Below are 19,184 nucleotides of genomic sequence, written 5' to 3' on the forward strand. Positions count from 1 at the left end.
GGACATGGGCGACAAAGGTGTTTCTACCTAATGACTTTATAGCTTTGAACTCTCAGTGTCATAATATGAATTTTGCTAGTTGTTTTCTAAAATTACAAGTCTAAAATTACAGGCTGAAATGTAGTGCTTCAAAATTAAATTACTAATGATTGTCTTGTTTACTATAGGGACAAGGTTCATAGATGAAGCAGTGCATCAGGAAACAATAGGTAAAAAAAGACACTGCCTGTATTTTTTTTAAAACCAAGAATACCCTGCTACGAGAACCACGGCTATGCGTCAAGAAATTTTTTTTCGGAGGAAGGTGAAAGAAAACAGGAAAATAGTTGGAATTTTTATAAAAAAATACTTCTCAAGTATAACCCTGTTACTCTTTGATAACTTAATGAAATAAAGTATACGCAAAGAAAATATTAATGGCTAAGCCCAGGGCTACATTTAAGCATACAAATATAATTATTTTTCAATATATATATATATATATGGTTTGAATAGACATGTGGCCTATACAAAGATATTTTGAAGAGTAACAGAGGTTTTAATTAACAAAAAGTTTGATACAGTTTCAAACTAAAAGGTTTCGTGCAGCAACATGTTATTTAGACAATACAAATAACGTTTAAGTTGACAACTGACTTACACAAAGGGACTACGAGAAGCAACATAGGTTTCAAACAAACAGAGGTTTCAAAATTAGGCCTCTTTAGATCTATATAGTATGTCGGTATTCCAAAAATTAATTTCCAAAACATCCATCCAGACACATCGTTACTGTTGGGTACGTTTTAAGTACTATTATCAAGGCCGTACCCAGAATTTTTTTTCTGAGGGGATTTTAGTAATTTTTTTGGGGGGGGGGGGTACAAAAAAACCTAAAAAACGCATACAAATTTTTTGTATATCCATTTTTGTTACGTTTTTACGAGTCAGACAAACATTTCGGGGGGGGGCTTCAATCCCCCAAACCCCCCCCCCCTGGACACTGCCTTGACTATTATGAGGTTTTTAGTTAAACAACATTATGCATGACTGTATACTTTTTTATAATCAAACTACAGTTACCCCAATATAACCTTACTTTACTTTATTATAATATATGTTAACGCTTAAAGAAAATTGACTGATTTAGACTTGGAGTATGTACTGAAGACTTGTAGCTCTTTATTCAATGATCTTAAATGCACTAAATTTCATAATTTTCCTTAATACATCCCATTTCGTAACTTGGCAGAACAGAAAAGCAAAGACAAGAATGGAAAGGCAAAAACCATATTGTTAAGTCATTTTCTAAACTAAGTGTGTTGGTAAAATAGAATAGCATAAAGAAAAGAATATAATAATGAATGCAACATTTTCCACTGCAATACAATTTAAGCTAAGAGGAGCAAGTTAATATTAAAATAAAAAGATCCTAACAATGCAAGGAGCTACTGAAAAACATTAAACAAAATCAAAAGCAGCAAATACTATTTCAAGGTCGGTCCGATAAAATATACCGAAATTGACAAGTAACAAGGTAAATTGTCAGAATGACGAATAAATTACTACCCACTCATAGTAACTTCAGTTGCTACTTTGGCGCGTTGCTCATTGCACAGGCGCTAAGGCGGAGTCATGAAGAAATTTGCGAGACTGATCTGCACCAAAAACCTACGATGGAGAAGATAGGAATTTTCTACAATAAATGACGAATAAATTACTACCCAAAGTAGCAGCAGAATTTTACCATCGACGAACTAAAATTCTCTTCAAAGTAAGTCAGAGCATAAATATTATACAATATGGAAAATTCGGTTTAAAAATGGCACACATCATAGCGCGAGCAAAGGGCGGTTTCTCTTTGTGTAAATCATAATAGTTTCAGTTACTACTTGGCAATTTGACATTGCGCACGCGCGAAGGCGGAGTCATGAAGAAATTTGCGAAACTGATCTGCACCAAAAACCTACGATGGAGAAGATAGGAATTTTCCATAATAAATGATGAATAAATGACCACCCAAAGGAGCAGCAGAATTTTACCGTCGACGAACTAAAATTCTCTTGAAAGTAAGTCAGAGCATAGAGATTATACGGTATTAAAAATTTGGTTTAGAAATGGCACACATCATAGCATGAGCAAAGGGCGGTTTCTCTTTGCGTAAATCATAGTAGCTTCGGCTGCTACTTGGGCGCGTTACTCATTGCGCAGGCACGAAGGCGGAGTCATGAAGAAATTTGCGAGACTGATCTGCACCAAAAACCTACGATGGAGAAGATAGGAATTTTCCTTAATGTATAATATTTATGCTGTGGTAAAAGTCAACAGTCATTCTTTCTAGTTAGTCTAGTGTGGTATTTAGTTACAAAAGATGTCTCTGAAGAATGTGGCGGTCTAAGTCAGACTGCAGGCATTTAGACATAGACATAGGCATTTTTACTTTACAAAAAAAAAAAATTCAATAAACATCAGAAATAACTAGACAACCACATTAAGATTAAAAAAAAAATCCTGTTGGTGGCTGTATCTTCTAACCACCCTTTAATCAAAAATAAATAAAAACAATAATAATTATTAATAAATTATTATTTTTTAAAAAAAAAAAAAAAGTAAGGAAAAAAAGTCAAGAAAACAATTTACATTGTCATACTCTAACCATCCTCCCCTCTTGCTCCCCCATTCCCTCTTCCTCCCCGCCAATCTCCAAAAATTATCCTCCTTTTTCAACAAAGAAAATTCTTCAACTTTTTCTTAAATGAAACTAAGCTATCGGCCGCTCTAATACTATCCGGGAGACCATTCCATATCGAAACACCTATGTTCCGTAAAGCAAAACTTGACCTTGTTGAATGTCGGATCTCACTGACCAAATGGTCAACATTTCGTGTAGAATATTCATGGTAGAGAGAATTGCGGGAAAATACATTCCAAAAGTACTCAGGAGATAACATATACTAGATAAACACTGATAGACAAACAATGATAACTGATAATCACGCTGCTGCCCAACATTCAGAATGCCAAATTTTTTGTAAGATTGTGCAGTGCTTTCACAATGGCACATCTCTCCGAGTACTCTGATTGCCTTATTCTGAGCAATTTGTATCCTTTTATAGTTGCCGATGAAATTACTGGCCCATGCCGAGCATCCGTAACCAATATAAGGGTCTACAATAGCGCTGTAAATGAGCTTGAGGGTTGACAGAGGAAAGGTATGCTTCAATTTTCTCAGTATCCCGAGTCCTCTGGCAACTTTAGCTGATACTATCTCACTGTGTTTTTTTTCAGCTGAGATTGCAGTCGATATCTTTGCATTAACAGCGAGGCAACTCACAAATACGCGGAGAACTTGAAGTGCATGGTTAGCTTTTTCAACAGCTTCTTTGAACAGGCTTTGCAAAAACAGTTATAGCTGTATCATCAGCAAACGAAGTAACAACACCATCACTTATATAATACCGCAATGTATCTACGTAAACTAGGAACAAGAGAGGTCCCAAAACGGAACCCTGCGGCACACCACAAGTAACAGGCATCAATTCACTGACAATGTCTATGTGCACAACACTTATGGACCGACCGAAAAGATAAGATTCAAGCCAACTTAAAGCACTATTTTTAATTCCAAGACTTTTTAACCACTTCAAAAGTATATTAAAGTTAACTGTATCCAACGCTTTCTTCAAATAAATAAATACCGATAAAGGAATTAAATTTTTTTCATATCTATTTTTCAAATTATCTAAATGATGATGCATTGCATGCAACGTTAAGTCACGCTTTCTGAAAGCGAATTGACTATCACTAACAAATCCAAAAGAATCTAAATAAGAATAAACTTGGGAATACATAAGTTTTTCAAAAATCTTAGAAAAAAAGGTAAAATTGATATTGGTCTATAGTTTGAGAACTCATTCTTGTCACCTCCTTTGTGAAGTACAATCACTTTAGCTTGTTTTAACGCACGTGGAAAGTCACCTTTTCTCATTGATAGGTTCACTAGGTATAGGAGAACCGGTAGGAGGTAAGCACTTACAACTTTAAACGCCTTAAAGTTAAGTCTATCTATTCCAGCAGAGTTTGACTTTATCGACTTGACAGCCTTACTTACGGCATTCAGATTACACTCAACAAAACTAAAGGACTGGGATTCACCTCATTTGTCAAGGAATTCCTGTTCCGAAAACTGGTCACTATTCTTTCCTGCCTCGCTAGAAATATCATTACCAATTCTAGAGAAATATTTGCAAAATTCATTTGTAATATCCTTCTTATTATGGACACTATCACCGTTAATTTCCACTTTTTCTGGGAAAGCTGAAGATTTGCCAGTACCGAGCACATTCAAAATCTACGTTATTCTACGTTAGTCCAAATTCTACGTTAATCTTATGCTATCCCATTTTCAAGGAAGTCACATGAAGCTCATTTGGACCATCTTCATAAGTAGTAAAGGAAGAACTAAAAATAATTTTTAGAGCTAGTTTTAACTATCCTTAATTTTAGATGTCTTATCCTTGGTGAGACATAGAAAGAAAATGGGACAGGTGTATTCAAGTGAGGGTAGAAAGTCAGAAATATAAAAACAAGCCACAGCAATACAGAATTATGAGCTGTAGCGTTTGAGAAAAGTGATTGTGGCATCTTAAATTGTTGATCTCTTACCTATAACCCCAGCTACTTTTCCCACAGCTGATGCAACCCCTCCAACCGTCCCTCGGAAAAGACTTCTGGTACCAGTAATGATTCCTTCAGCAAATTCGTCAGATCCTTTAAAAGCACCCTAAAAAAAAGAAAATTAAAACACATCGTTTGATTCTTTTACTACGTAAATATTCATCATATAGTGGCTATGCTAGGTGCCCTCGCCCCCCCCCCCCACCCTAAAAAATGACATATACTTTCAATGCATTTTATTGTTTCAGGACTTAGAACTAAATGCGATTTCAGTTATATTGAGTTACAATTAAACCCCTAAATTGAGATTTGAGAATTGCAGGGTTTTCTTCTTCATTCTTCAGATTATTCTAGATTACCTTAATTCAACTCCATGTGTTTTTAAAGCATTGCACAAATCGTCCATAGTTTCCTTTCAAACTGAATGATTACAGAAATGACTTTTCCCCCAATAGCTTCTTTGTGTTTACCAAGCGTTCTCAGAATCAGTGGGGACGTTTTGTCTTTGAGGTGCCCCCCCCCACAAAAAAACCTGGAAGATGATATTTTTAGTATTTTAGATCTCTTGCAAAGATCGATCCCTATACGTTTAATCCAGGGGAGAGTCAATTTTGTCAACCTCTCAATGAAAGCACATAAAAAATTTAAATGCTTAAAGCAAGCTGATGGGCAACCATTTTCGGGGTACAATGTATATGGACACAATTGCAAATTCGTCGATTTGCGTTGCCAGTTCATACTTTGAATTAGTTATCTTCACTCTCGGATTCAAACAGTCCAAAGTTCAGCAACTCAAAAATTAGTATTGTTTGTAGCTTCAATTTTGCACAGAATTGACTTATGGGTTCGATTGTATCTGTGATTGGATGGCTCGCCAAGACAAGCTAACATTTCTTGAATATGTCAATATCAAGTTTAAAAGGTTAATGATACCGAAAAATATGTCTTTATCATAAAATTGTGATATCTTTATTAAAGTTATAAAAACGCTGGTCAACATGCTAACTAATGCTATAAAAAAAAAAAATCAAGGCTCAATATTCGAATAAAAAAAAATTGGTAAAAGTTGAGTGGTCTAGAAGATACGCGAATACAACATAATAGAACCAATTAGAAAGAATTTCACAAACATACAGTTCATAATCTTTCATCAATGGCATAGATGAAAATAGGTAAACGTGGACTAGCAGCCAATGGAGGTCTGGCCCACAGACTCAGTGCAGAGAAGAAAATACATGTAAACAGAGTTTGAGCCTTGTAAAATGGAGGAGTGAAAAAGGTGGATAATGGCTCATAGAATTAGGATTGATGATGGAGCTGAGGAGCTTAATCTAGCCTATGATCAATCAATACTAATATTGTTACTACTGAAAGAAAAATTGACAACTATTCTTAAAGAAAAGGGATAAATATCCTCGCTATCACATCCAAATGTCCTAACCGCCATTTTCATACTTGTGAGAAAGTAAGTAGTTCTCAAAGGGAGCATCAGCGGGTCAACATGTGTTTAGCCATACTATGAAGCTCCTGGTCTATATTACCATGCCTTTTCTTGCTTAAAAAAAAAAAAACTTAGAAAACGCTACTGACAATTATCTTGGAAGTAAGAAAATGTTAGGTATAGCCTTTAAGCGTGACAGTGACAATATGTGGTATTGTTTATTTAACATTAATTGTAATAACTGTAGTATTGCTTAAAAAGAATTCTGTTACAACTAAATAGGGCCTTCCAAACCGATACAGCATTGTCTCAATAATCTTTTTCGGGATTACCATTACCATGACTGATCTTGCAGTTCTTTTTTTCTTGATATGGTTATTATAGGCGACGTAGGAAAACTCTTCTTTCAGAGTACCCATAGAGAGATTGAATTAGAAATTTGAACAGCCTTGTTGTATTTGTTTGAATTTGTGGACACAAAACCTTCTTCTTAGACACTTAGCACAAGCCTGTCTAAGGGGAAGTAAAGCAAAGTAACAGGAAAGAGCATACTAAGTTGTCACTCATGGACCCCTACTTCGATAAATTGGTTAGAAGCCATGTGGTCCATGGGGTTAGAAGCCATGGTCTATGGGGTTAGAAGCCATAGACCAAAGGGTCTATATCACTCATGGACCCCAACTTCGATAAATTGGTTAGAAGCATGTGGTCCATAGGGTTAGAAGTCAGGGTCCATGGGGTCCATGTCACTCATGGAACCCAAATTCGATAAATTTGTTAGAAGCCATGTGGTCCATGAGGTTAGAAGCCATGGTCCATGGGGTCCATGTCACTCATGGACCCCAACTTCGATAAATTGGTTTGAAGCCATATGGTTCATGGGGTCCATGTCACTCATGGACCACAACTTCGATAAATTTGTTAGAAGCCATGTGGTTCATGAGGTTAGACGCCATGGTCCATGTCACTCATGGACCCCAACTTCGATAAATTGGTTAGAAGCTATGTAGTCCATGGGGTTAGAAGCCATGGGGTCCATGTCACTCATGGACCCCAACTTCGATAAATTGGTTAGAAGCCATATGGTCCATGAGGTTATAAGCCATGGTCCACGGGGTTCATGTCACTCATGGACCCCAACTTCGATAAATTGATTAGAAGCCATGTGGTCCATGGGGTTAGAAGCCATGGTCCATGTCACTCATTTACCCCAACTTCCATAAATTGGTTAGAAGCTGAATAAATTTAAGAGCAGATGTTACAAAGTCGCATTGTAAACATAAATTCTAAAGTCTTTATATGTGAAACAAGTATGTGAAATAGCTAAAATATATTTAAACATAATCAAAAACGTTATTTGACGGGTTCAGTAAAAATCTAGTCCTTCTTATCTACTTTCAAATTTTTTCCTGGAAATCTCCCCTTTTCAGGTAAAAGGAACAAAAGAAAAATACACTTAACTAGTATTATTAGAAAATTTTCAAAAAAAAAGGTTTTGTCACACAGCTGTATAAGTAATGTTAGGAGTAAGCAAAAGCAGCATTATTGAGAGCTGAAAGAAAGAAAAAAAAAACAACATAATCGGCTTACATTTTTGGCCTACCATGACAAAATCAAAATGAAAGGATCTTGAAAAACAACAGATGGTATGTAGTGTTGTAACTGGTAAAATTGGTCACGGTAAGATTGTGGGTATTTTACCGTAATTTTACGGGTTCCCGTAAAATTGGTATTTTACGTAATTTACGTATTTTACGTTAATTACGTATTTTACCTATTTTACCGGTATCTTACGTATTTTGCTGACATATTTTACGACGCCTTGCAATTGTCATAATACAAAAGCGTGAAGAGGCTGTCAGAAAAAAGGATTGAATATGGTTTTGTTTTGTGTATAGCCGTGTTCCCTAATTTAAAAGGCTTCTGTCTGACTTATCAGAACTATAAGTGTATTATACTACAGGTAATTATAATTTTAAAATGGTAAAACGTTAGCTGAAATAAAATTGTATTAGTTCTAAGAACTGTTAAAGACAGAAAGGGCTAGAGGCAAGTTTGACATGTGACAAACAAGAAAAAAATAATAAAAATAAATAGCCGAGAAAAAATTAGGGTATAGTCAGCCAGCGGACAAAAAAGAAGCTAAAATGATAGAAGCAGATATTTCGTAAGGGACTTCCGCCTTCAATGCTTAAAAAAAGAAAGAAAACTAATCTCTTGAATTAACTCTAACTGAGCAGAAGAAAGACTGAATCCAACAAACCAAAAAATCAAGCCAAAATAAATGAAAGACTATTCACCAATTACATTGGGCAAGAATTCTCTGCTCAGTGATTGACTTAGCTTGTCTACTAACCTAATTTTTTGTGGACAGATGATATTAATTTAAGCTCAGGAAAAATTTTATTTGAAGCCTCTAATTTTAAGTTATTGTAAATTGGGTTTATCCAGCATCTCTTTTTAATGCAAGGTTTATGGATTTTTTTTTTTTTAATTTTCAATAGCCTCCTAAAAGAATGTGGGAAGCCATTTACTTCAAATATTAAAGTTGCCTCATCAAAAAGAACTACATGATCTGGATATCCAACAATGTGGAAGGCCGAAGCAGAATCAGTATCCTTATTTTTATTTTAAATTTAACATCTCCGAGAAATCTTGTATTCATGCCGTCTTTTCCTCGTGAGCCTCCCACCCCCGGAAAATACCCCCCCCCCCTCTCGGAAAACTGCCCCCTATTTTACCCTTGGATTATTCCAGAATTTTCATTAGAAGGGAAATTGAAATTTCTACTCTCCTGTTTAAGTCAGGGGTAATCCTATTGCATTACCTATAGCAAAGGTGAACCCATAAGGGTTCAATGTGCTAATGTTTATACATTTATTTTTTCCCAAAGGTACTTCATGTGGAACCGGTAGTCGAATAAGCTTTGGAGGGGGCCCAGTCAATTGGAAATCGAAGGTTCCAATGCCCTTTTCTAAGATTTATCCTGCTTTTCAACGAATTGCTACCGAATGAGTTGTTACAGACTAAAGTGTCTAAAAGAAATTATTATTCTAGTTTAACAGCCCTTGTGTTTCAGCAGTTGTTTTGAAAGAATCTTCAGATAAATACAGAATTAGTTCTAAGGAAGAGACAATGAGAGGATGGAGGTAAAAATTGATATATAATCCTCAGGGCCGTATCTAGGACTTTTGTTTAAGGGGGTTGGGGGGTTGGGCTTCGGAACAGGCACAATCACCCGAATCAGAATCTGAGTCTGAAGGAGAGGAGCTCGATTCTGCTGGAGTCTGTAATGACAGTAAAAGTGACTGTATGTTCCGCTCTTATGACAGTAAAAGTGACTGTATGTTCCGCTCTTATGATCCAGTGCTTAGTTAATCAAAGTCACCAAAGTGTTACACGCATCTTTTTTAATCGAATTCGGTACTTCTATAAATAAATGAACAATAAAATGTATATGATGTGAGGAATGTTTTTGAATACGGCTATTTAAATATGCAAGGCTTTTAGGTAACCTTTCTTAGGTTTAAATGTAGAAAAACAAATGACTAATATGATGATTTTACTCAAAAAGAATTTTTTTTTTTTTTTTTTTTTTTTTTTTTTTTTTCTTTTACAAAATGAATGTCCGAAATCAGGCACTGTCCAATTGCTGAGGTATCACCCTAGGCACAAGATTACGAAAGGGATAAACTAGACAGTTAATTAAGTTGATGAAACTCTAGATGAAGGGGGATTACGATTTTTAAGCCCAGAATCACGGGCTTAAAATTGGAATCACTAAAAATTTCATTAAAACCTGAAAGTGATGCTTAAAAAGAAATACTAAACGGGTCTTGTAGCTACAGGGTAACTCTAAGACACAAATTCTATCCTGTATTTCCTAGGGAGTACCTGATTTTGCCATATTTGGCCAGTTTTATTCTATTTTACCAATTTTACCTTATTTTACCAATTTTATTTTATTTTTACCAATTTTACATACCAATTTTTTATTTTAGGGTACTTTTACAACACTAGTGGTGTGTGAAGAAAAGGAAGAACAATCAAATAAACATGTATACAATAGGTAGTCTTCAGCGTTGAGAAAGAAAGAAAATAAACAATAATAACACGGAAGTCTGTCATAGTTGTTTATAGTTGTTTAGTTGTTATAGTTGTTTACAGAAAGTATCTTCTTCTATTGTAACCCCTGATCTACTTCCGTGTTTTCTTCATGTAATAGCTACTGTACATTGGTTCGATTTTTTTTAAATCCTTTTTTGATATAGATTTCTTCCTCCTTCATTTAAGTTCTTATTTTATGAACATATTATATTATGTTATAGAATATTATATTATATTCTTATTTTCTTATAAGTTCTTTATTTCTCAACACCGAGGAAGCCTTGTTTCAAAAAGGCGACGTTTTCATTTCATTTCTTCTTATTCCTTTTTACTGGCCACAGACTCCTTTTTTAATTTTTTTTTTTATTTGGATTTGAAAAAGAATAAAAAACCTATAATCGACAATGTATAGAGCTTACCATCAGGGGTTCAGACATGAATGAAATGACTCCTGTTGAGAACTCTGAAACAAGCTTTAACGGGTTTCCTAGGATGTCTAGACCCAAGGCAACTTTATAGACCTGTTGGAGACCCTCAATCGTATAATGGCTTTGCAGTGCGTTCATAATCTGTTGCGATGATTCGGCCGTGTTTTCAATTTCAAAACTACTGAACGAAAAGTTTGCTTCGCTAAAAGAAGCTACGTTAACCGTTCTTAGGAAGAAGGCAAGGAATTCTGGAATCTCGCCTTGAACATTACTCAAAGAGAAACTGATTTGGACCTATAAATAGAAAACAAATTTATAAATACATAAACCATACAACAATACAACCATATTTCATAAAGGTTAAGATACGCTACAAACCCCAGATAGGTTTCTGACATTAAAATAGCGGACCGTAACATTAGTAGTCCATGCCATTTTGATGATGTTGATAACAAATACCATAGAAATTTGAAGCTATGAAGATTAGACTATTGCAAAATGTGCTATTTTCAATGTTACTATTTCAGCAAAACTTATTTTGACATTTAATGTCTTTTTTAACGTGCGATACTATGTCAGAAAACTCCTTAAAACCTTCTTCAATTTTTATTCAATCTCACATAGAAAGCGAAAAAAGGAATGTCAATGAAATTAAAAACCCCACAAAAATAAGGTCTCTAATATTCCTTTAAATACCACAATTTGCACCTCTATTGCTTTTAACAAATTACACTAATGTTTAATTTAACAACTTTTGACAAATAATTTAGCATCCCCTCTCTGGACTAAACAAACGACTGCCTGAAGTGTGGTTGCCACAATTCAAAAAAATTTGGCCACCGACCCCCAATTACACCTCCTGATTGACGGGCCATGATCGGAATCTTCAGAATTATGAATTACAATCCTGAGAAGAATTCTGAGGATCGTGAAAACCGCTAAATGACTTAAAATTCGACTTTCGGCTCAATTAAAGTAAAGAAATCTGATACCCAATCTTTGGCTGATACGATAGTATGTAGCACGAGTGACAAACTATAAATCAAATATTCAAACTAAATCAAAACTAAACACACTAGACAAAACTAAAAACTACATAAGTAGTAAAAACTACTTACTTAATAAAACAAAATAAACAAATAGTATAAACATGTTCTTATTTAGTAAAATACTAAATAAGAAAAATACATGGCAATAATAATAATAAAACAAATAATAGTCAATTAAAGAGTACTCGAGTTGAAATTATGAAATGGATTCAACAGAGGCAGTATCCAGGGGGGGGGGTGACTAAGTTTCACCCCCCCCTCCGAAATCTTCGCTCAGCCCCCATAAAGGTAACCAAAATTGATAAAAACAAATTTTTGATGCGTTTTGTAAATTTCTTTTGTAAGCCCCCCCCCCCCAAGAAAAAATCCTGGATGCGCTCTTGGATTCAATTATGTGTCAAAATTTAATAACAATTCTGATATCTGAACTTATCAAAGCAGTCATGGTGAACTTTAGGGGAACTTTACTTAAATATTAATTTATGAAAAAAAACTTCTTGACTAAAATTTATCTTATCTATTTTTTAAACTTTTATTACAATTCTAGTTTAAATTCTAGTTTATTTTATTTTAGAGAAAAGTAAACCAGCTCTTTTAGGTATCCTTATAACAAAATGTTTCTTAGATAACACTGCTTTTTCATTTATAATTAAAATGAAATAATAATATTGAAAAGAGTATAAGTTTTAATAAGACAGTGGACACTGGAGATCTTTGCAGTGGTTTTTTTTTTTTTTTTTTTTTTTTCAGTAACTAGGTGATTCTATGGAAGTTCTTTGTTTCTGTCTAACTAACAATTTTTTGATAATCCAACTTACATTGACAGGAGAAGTGTAGATGCGTCGAATAAAACTTCTTTCTCCGGTTCTAGATGGTTGTAAATGTGATTTTAAGGCCATATCTTTATGTATGTTTTCAATCTGGAAAAACAAACAAGAAAAGTAAAGAATTAAACTTTAGACAATTACAAACAGCGCTAAAATAGCGGGAATGCATTAATTTTGATAAGATAAAATTCATAAGAAAAAAAAACAGGTTACTTTTTTTTATTTCAACCGACCAAAATGCTAGAAATATACATACGTATAAAAAACTAGAATTAGTTTTTGTTTGAAACGAAATTAAGAGCTTAAGCTCATAAGAGACCACAACCCAAAAATAATCAAATTTAAAAAAGAAAATTAGTTATTTAGTGAAATTAAATTGTTATTTAAATTTAACCATTAGACTTGAAATTACATCACTAGAACTCAGTCCAAAGGTGACTACAAACGGCAATTAAATAGTGGAAACGACTCAAGTGTTAAAAAAGGGATGAGTATTTGATGGACGGAATTTTATTAAATTTATCGTAAAATTTAAAATTACATAATACAATTTAAAAATCGATTAAAAATTTAATCCTGAATAGAAACTAAAATTAAAATTTAGAGAGGTAATAGCTAATAGCTAAAAGGTAATAGCTAAACTTCGGGAATCAAGATGATGGCTAAAGTTCATGCGTTTTTTTTTTTTTTTTTTTTTTTTTTTTTTTTTTTTTGTCTTATATTTCCATGTCGAGCAAAAATGAAGTAGATCTTTTTTTTAATCGATTTAATTAATTAAAAGTATTTATTCAAGCTATTACGCTTACCATAATGAAATAAATAAAATTAAAGTAACTAAAGCAAGCATTTTTTTTCTTCCTTTTTACTTTTCGATTTTAACTTTAAACACACGTCACTTAAAAAGGCAGCTTTTTAGGCGAAATTTTTCTCCAAAAAGCAGTTGGCTAAATAATGTAAGAAAATCCTCTAAATCAACTACGGTTTCTCCTTTTTAAGTAATGTGTGTTCCGGCCTTTAGACTTTGATGTTCTTGGACGAACTTTAGACTCCGAATGAAAATACTAAGCTGTCCATTAGATATTCTAAAAATTTCCTTGCACAACTAATACTATAACTATATAACTGGACGCGCGTAGAGAATACCTGTTTTGATCCGTTTAAGTTCTCTGTTAGTGCGTCTAACGCGATCATTCCTTCAATTGTGAATGAAAACAGATTTTTGTTATTTAATCGCCGTATATTATCTCGTCTGTTTCCTTCCTTTGTTTTTAGTATCCTTTTGGTATATTTATTGTTATATTTATTATAATATTATTATGCTCCTGTGCGTGTGTGAATTGATTTTCAAATAAATCCATCGACAATCAATTTTCCGTATTTTTGTTTGTTTCTTAGTTTTTCTTTATTTCGTTTTTCTTATCTTTCCTTACTTTTTCTCACTTATCCTTATCTCTATTATTTTAATTTTTTCCTTATTTTTTTTTCCTCCCCACTATTCCTTATTTCAGATTCAATTGTTTTGGCTTTTCTTTTTTGTTTTTCAGTTTCATGTGTGCACAAAAATGAGTTCAGCGTTACCTCTGTATAGATGCAATAGCTCTGCTGTGATGTTGACAGCCTTTGGTCTGGTAGGTTTGGTCGCGGAGCGGATCTACCATCCACCGCAAGTAATTTGATGACTTCTTTTGGTGACCAGGGTGGTATCAACTCTTTTGGGGGAACGTTAAATTGAGTTATAAAATAATCCTTTAGATATTGAAAGCATAATTAATAATTCAGTTGGAAGTAGAAATCAGAAGAATAATGATCCTATTTTGGCTAATAAAAGTAAGTATGTTTCGTACTTAAATAGTTCTGCCTCCTCTAAACGAGATGGTATTTTCTCTGTGCTTCACCTTAAGATTCAGGGACTTTGTTCGTCGGATCGTTAGTGGTGACTCTCCTGATATTATTGGATTATGTGAAACTTTCCTGGATTCAAAAAATGATATGCTTTTAGATATACCAGGATATAGGATAGAGAGGCTGAACAGGAAACAGATGGCGAGAGGTGGCCTTGCCCTTTACGTTGCTAATCGTCTGGCATACAATGTCTGAAGTGATTTGAGCAGAAATGAGGAAGGAATCTTTGAATTCCTTTTTATTGAGATTAAGTCCGGTTGTAAAGATTTAGCTGTGGGTTTGGTTTACAGGTCCCCTAGTGGATCTATTACTTCGTTTAAGAAAATTCTGGAAGAGCTTTTGGATTAGGTCCAAAGGAATCCCTGTGAACTAATCCTTATGGGCGATTTCAATCTCAACCTGCTGGATCAAAATTCTGCTTCAGCTATAAATTTTTTGTCGATAATGCTCTCTTCGGGAACTCTACCTTCAGTTTGTATACCAGCCCGAGTTACTGAGACGCATGCGTCTCTTATTGATAATATTTTTTCGTCACTAGATGTCTTAGATAATTCGGTGCTGGTTAGTGATATTTCTGATCATTTCCCCGCTATTTCCCGATATAAGAGTGCTGATAAAACACAGCGTATAGCATCACCATCTAGTCTCCCATTTTTCCGTTTTGGTTATACTGAGCTGAGTCTACTTAATTCCCGTCTAACTGATCAGCCATGGGATAGTTTATTTCTGATTCGGACTTTAACCGCTCTTTTGATATCTTTTATGATTTAGTGAAAGAAAGTATGCTAGATGTTTCCCATCTGGGTCCAGCGCCCCGTACTTCGAAAAGGATAGCACTGCTGAATCCATGGATGACTCCAGGTCTCCATAAAAGCTGGAAAATGAAAAATTATTTGTGGAAGATTTACAAGGCTTCATCATCTGTAGCTCATCATCAACGGTTCAAGGCCTATAGGACAATATTTAATTCTCTATGTCAGAAGGCTAAGTCTAAGTTTTATCATAGGAAATTTTCTGAATGTGGAAAGTATGTTAGGAAGATATGGTATTTAACTAATTCGGTTCTTAGACCTACTCACTTTCTGCCTACAGTTCCAGCAATGCTGATAGTCGATGGTAAAACCGTCCAAGGAGAAGAAGATGTTCAGCTACAGCTTACCTCTTATTTTGCTAATATACGGATGACGAGTACGTCCTCGGCAAGGTTTACAACTTCCCCTTGCGGTATAAGAGCCTATATTGAACCCTTGTGTTTAAAGTCAATGATTTTCACTAGTTTCTGAGTTTGAGGTAGTTCGTATCGTGAATAATCTTAAAGGATCACCGTTTTCAAGGCCAGACAGAATTCCTAAAATGGTTATCCGTGCCAATCTGCCAGCTATTTGGTCACCATTGGCTAAGATTGTCAATCTGTCCTTCCAGATAGGAATTTTACTTGAATCTCTAAAGCGAGCTAAGGTTATAGTGCTGTATAAAAGTGGTTCTCGGAGTGATCCTGCTATATAGGCCAATATAGGCCAATTTATCTCCTATCTGAATTCAGCAAAATTTTTGAGAAGGCTATGCTATCCAGGCTTCTTAGTTTTCTGGATGCAAAAGAATTTTTGTATGATTTCCAATTTGGATTCCCAGCGAATCACTCAACAGAGCATGCTTGCACAGCTCTCTTGAATTTCATTCATTCGGCAATAGATTCTGGTCATATACCCGCAGCTTTATTTTTGGATGTTCGTCAAGCTTTTGATTCCTTGACACATCGGATTCTTCTTTGGAAACTATCGCATATTGGTATAAGATCAAATGCTTTCTTTTGATTTGAATCATATCTTTCTGGTAGACTTATTTCAATTGATCCGCTATTCCGGAGCCCTTCTGAAGCAGATTATGACGTACCTCAGGGATCTGTTCTTGGCCCAGTTTTATTTCTGATTTATGTTAATGATCTGAATTCGGCAGTTAAAAATACCGGGCCGTTGACATGCTGCAAACTTTGCCATCCTGATGTTCGTTCGTGGTCTCATACTGCTTCTAATGAAGATTGTGTTGTTACTTGTGTTGATGCCACCACTATTTGGACTTTTGGGAAGATAGAATGTGATATCAAGTCTAACCTTGTGGCAATATTCGGGAGTTATTTCATGGTTTGATGCTAATCACTTGGCCTTGAATGTTGGTAGGTCACATTTTCTTTTTTTTCTCGAATTGGTGTAGCTTTTCCTCAGCTTACACAACATCAGGTGTCACAAGGCTCATTATGTAGAGCAGAGAATAGGGTGGTCCAGTTTCTTGGTATCCTGCTTGATGAGAACCTTCCACTTAGAAACCATATAGCCATGATCAGGTTTAAGGTCTCACGGAGTTTCGGTATCATTCGAAAACTTGGACACACATTTCCTGAATCTATTCTTAAGCTTCTTTTTTTCCGCCTTGTCGAGTCATATGTTTCATATTGCCCCATTGTATGGATGTCTACTTTTCCTTCTAAACTGCAGTCACTTTCTGTCATACATAATAAAGTACGGCGTCTGGTTATGAACACCAACCGTTCCTCACCAACACCACTCTTAAATCTACAGTCTATTTGCATTCTTTCTTGTGCTTCTTTTGTCTTTCATCAGCTTCATGGCAATCTACCAAAATCTCTTCAAAAACTCCCGTGTTTATTTCTGATTCAGCTCCGTATAGTCTTCGTTCTTCATTAATATATGTATTCCTCCTACCCCTACTATGTGATCAGATTTCAGTCCTCTCATTGCTTGTCAACAGGTCTGGAATTCTGTATCTTCTTCAGTACAGAGATGCCACTCGTTTGGGACTTTCAAAAGGATTCTTAAGGACCATTTAGTTAAGAATCCACCAGAATAGCATTTCGCTTATTATTTATTTATTTTATTTAAAAAAAAAAAAATTTCCCTTTTCTTCTGAGGAGTTGATGTCCCCTGAGTGTCCCCAAAGAAGTGTTATACCACCTAGTTATTGATACGGCTACGGATCTTGTTGATTCGTTGAATCTTCCACAAAATTGTTGAAAACTTCCTCGGTAAAGAAACGGTAAAACGATTGTCGAAAATTTCCTCTTTCTTTTCTTTACCGTTTGCTACAACGTTTTCACAGTTTGAAACTTTCTCAAAATGAATTCCACATTTTTCTTTAACACTTTCCTTATTACTAATTGAAGCCCCGTTCCAATCTTTAGCTGTAACACGTCCAGACTGACTACTACCTCTCAACTCCTCAGTATGTCAACACGAAATACAATATCTTACTATTTTGCCTTCTGGCTGCATCTTTCAGATCCTCGAAAAGTTTGCCACTATTTCACATCTCCTTAAATCATACTTTAATATCTTCTCTTACTCTCCTACTTACTCTTCTTGCTCTTTTTACTCTTACTCTTGTCTTTCTCTTACTCTTCTTGCATGACTGTTACTCAATATATCTTATGTAAGCTCCTTTTCTCTATCCTAAAATGTTTTTGTTAATATTCCTAGTTGTGTTATAAAACTTTCCTCCCTATGGGGAAATCTTCTGCCGCTTAGCAAACCATTTTCCTAAAATTATCCCATCTATCCTTTACACTAAAAATTCTAAACTCTCCATTGTGCTATCCAACTGTTCTTGAAAAGTTTCTCTCAAATGGAGTCTATCAACAATATGAATACATCGAAAGTAATTACCCTTCATATATTTCAGGTTTAAATTGACTCTAGAGACTACTAGATAATGATTTTTACTTTTAGCATCAATAACAGCACTCCTATATACCCTAGTATCTTGTATCGATCCTGCCAGTCTTTAGTTTACAATAACATAATCAATAAGGTTAGCTGTCTTACCATCTTGTGCATATCATGTTAATTTATGGGCCATTTTATGACCAAATACTGTATTGGTTATAAATAAATATTTATACCTAGTAAATTGCAAGTCTGTAGCAATTGCCGTTTTCATTTCCCACACTAAATTTACCTAGGCTAGGATACCATATATCCCCATTTCTACCTACCTGGGCGTTGAAATCTGATCTAGGCGTCCGCCCTAGACGTTTTCGCTAATATTCCTGGCTGATTTTCTAACTGGAAGGTAGTTACCCTTCTAAAATTTCAGCTTTAAATTAACTTTAGAGATTACTAGATAGTGATTTTTTTACTTCTAACGTCAATAACGGAACTCCTCTATATTCTAGTGTCCTCAGTCAATCCTGCAAACGTTCAATTTAAATGAAAATATTCAATAAATTTGGCTGGCTCGGGAAACAATACGAAACAAAATTCTTTTCGAACGCCATTTCAGGGATATAAGTTTTACTTTTGACTCGTAATTCATAAAATTGGATACTTATGAGAGGCTTCCCGAATGACTTCTTTGCTTTTGTAGTTTCATAACACAATTCGACAAGATATATTATCCAATATGACAACAAATTTCAAGGACGATGAATATTGTACGTAAGCGGAAGAAATCACTAACATCATCATCTTTTTTTTACATGTCAGATTGGGAAACACGGCAAACATTCGGAAGTGAGTTCATAGCAACTTATTTTTCTTGCTGATATAATTATAAACTCAACAAAATAAATTGACTAGAAGGAGGGCTAAGCCCTTATTAGTATGGAATTCCTCACTCCCCACTCAGAAAACTCCAACCCAATAGATGAAATTCAAAGATGTGTAAACTCCATTTTTGTTGAGGTTTTAGTATCCCTTCAGACTATTGTCCCTGCTACACTGCATATTGCTGGGCGAAGTATAAGAGATTACAGTTACAATTT

General features: G+C 34.8%; 1 protein-coding gene across 1 annotated transcript in view; it reads right to left on the minus strand.

Annotated features, from left to right (window-relative positions):
* Vps13 (vacuolar protein sorting 13C) overlaps positions 1-19,184 on the minus strand; it is a 194,788-nt gene that overhangs the window by 19,822 nt on the left and 155,782 nt on the right. Inside the window, exons 30-32 of the mRNA XM_089096996.1 lie at positions 12,500-12,601; positions 10,624-10,926; positions 4,645-4,762 (exon numbers count right to left, since the gene is read on the minus strand). Of these exons, the coding sequence (XP_088953122.1) occupies positions 4,645-4,762; positions 10,624-10,926; positions 12,500-12,601 (523 nt within the window). The remainder of the gene's footprint in view (positions 1-4,644; positions 4,763-10,623; positions 10,927-12,499; positions 12,602-19,184) is intronic.

The sequence above is a fragment of the Artemia sp. Qi Xiang Cuo genome, chromosome 11, assembly GCF_049724085.1.
Source record: "Artemia sp. Qi Xiang Cuo chromosome 11, ASM4972408v1, whole genome shotgun sequence".
Taxonomy (NCBI): Eukaryota; Metazoa; Arthropoda; class Branchiopoda; order Anostraca; family Artemiidae; genus Artemia; species Artemia sp. Qi Xiang Cuo.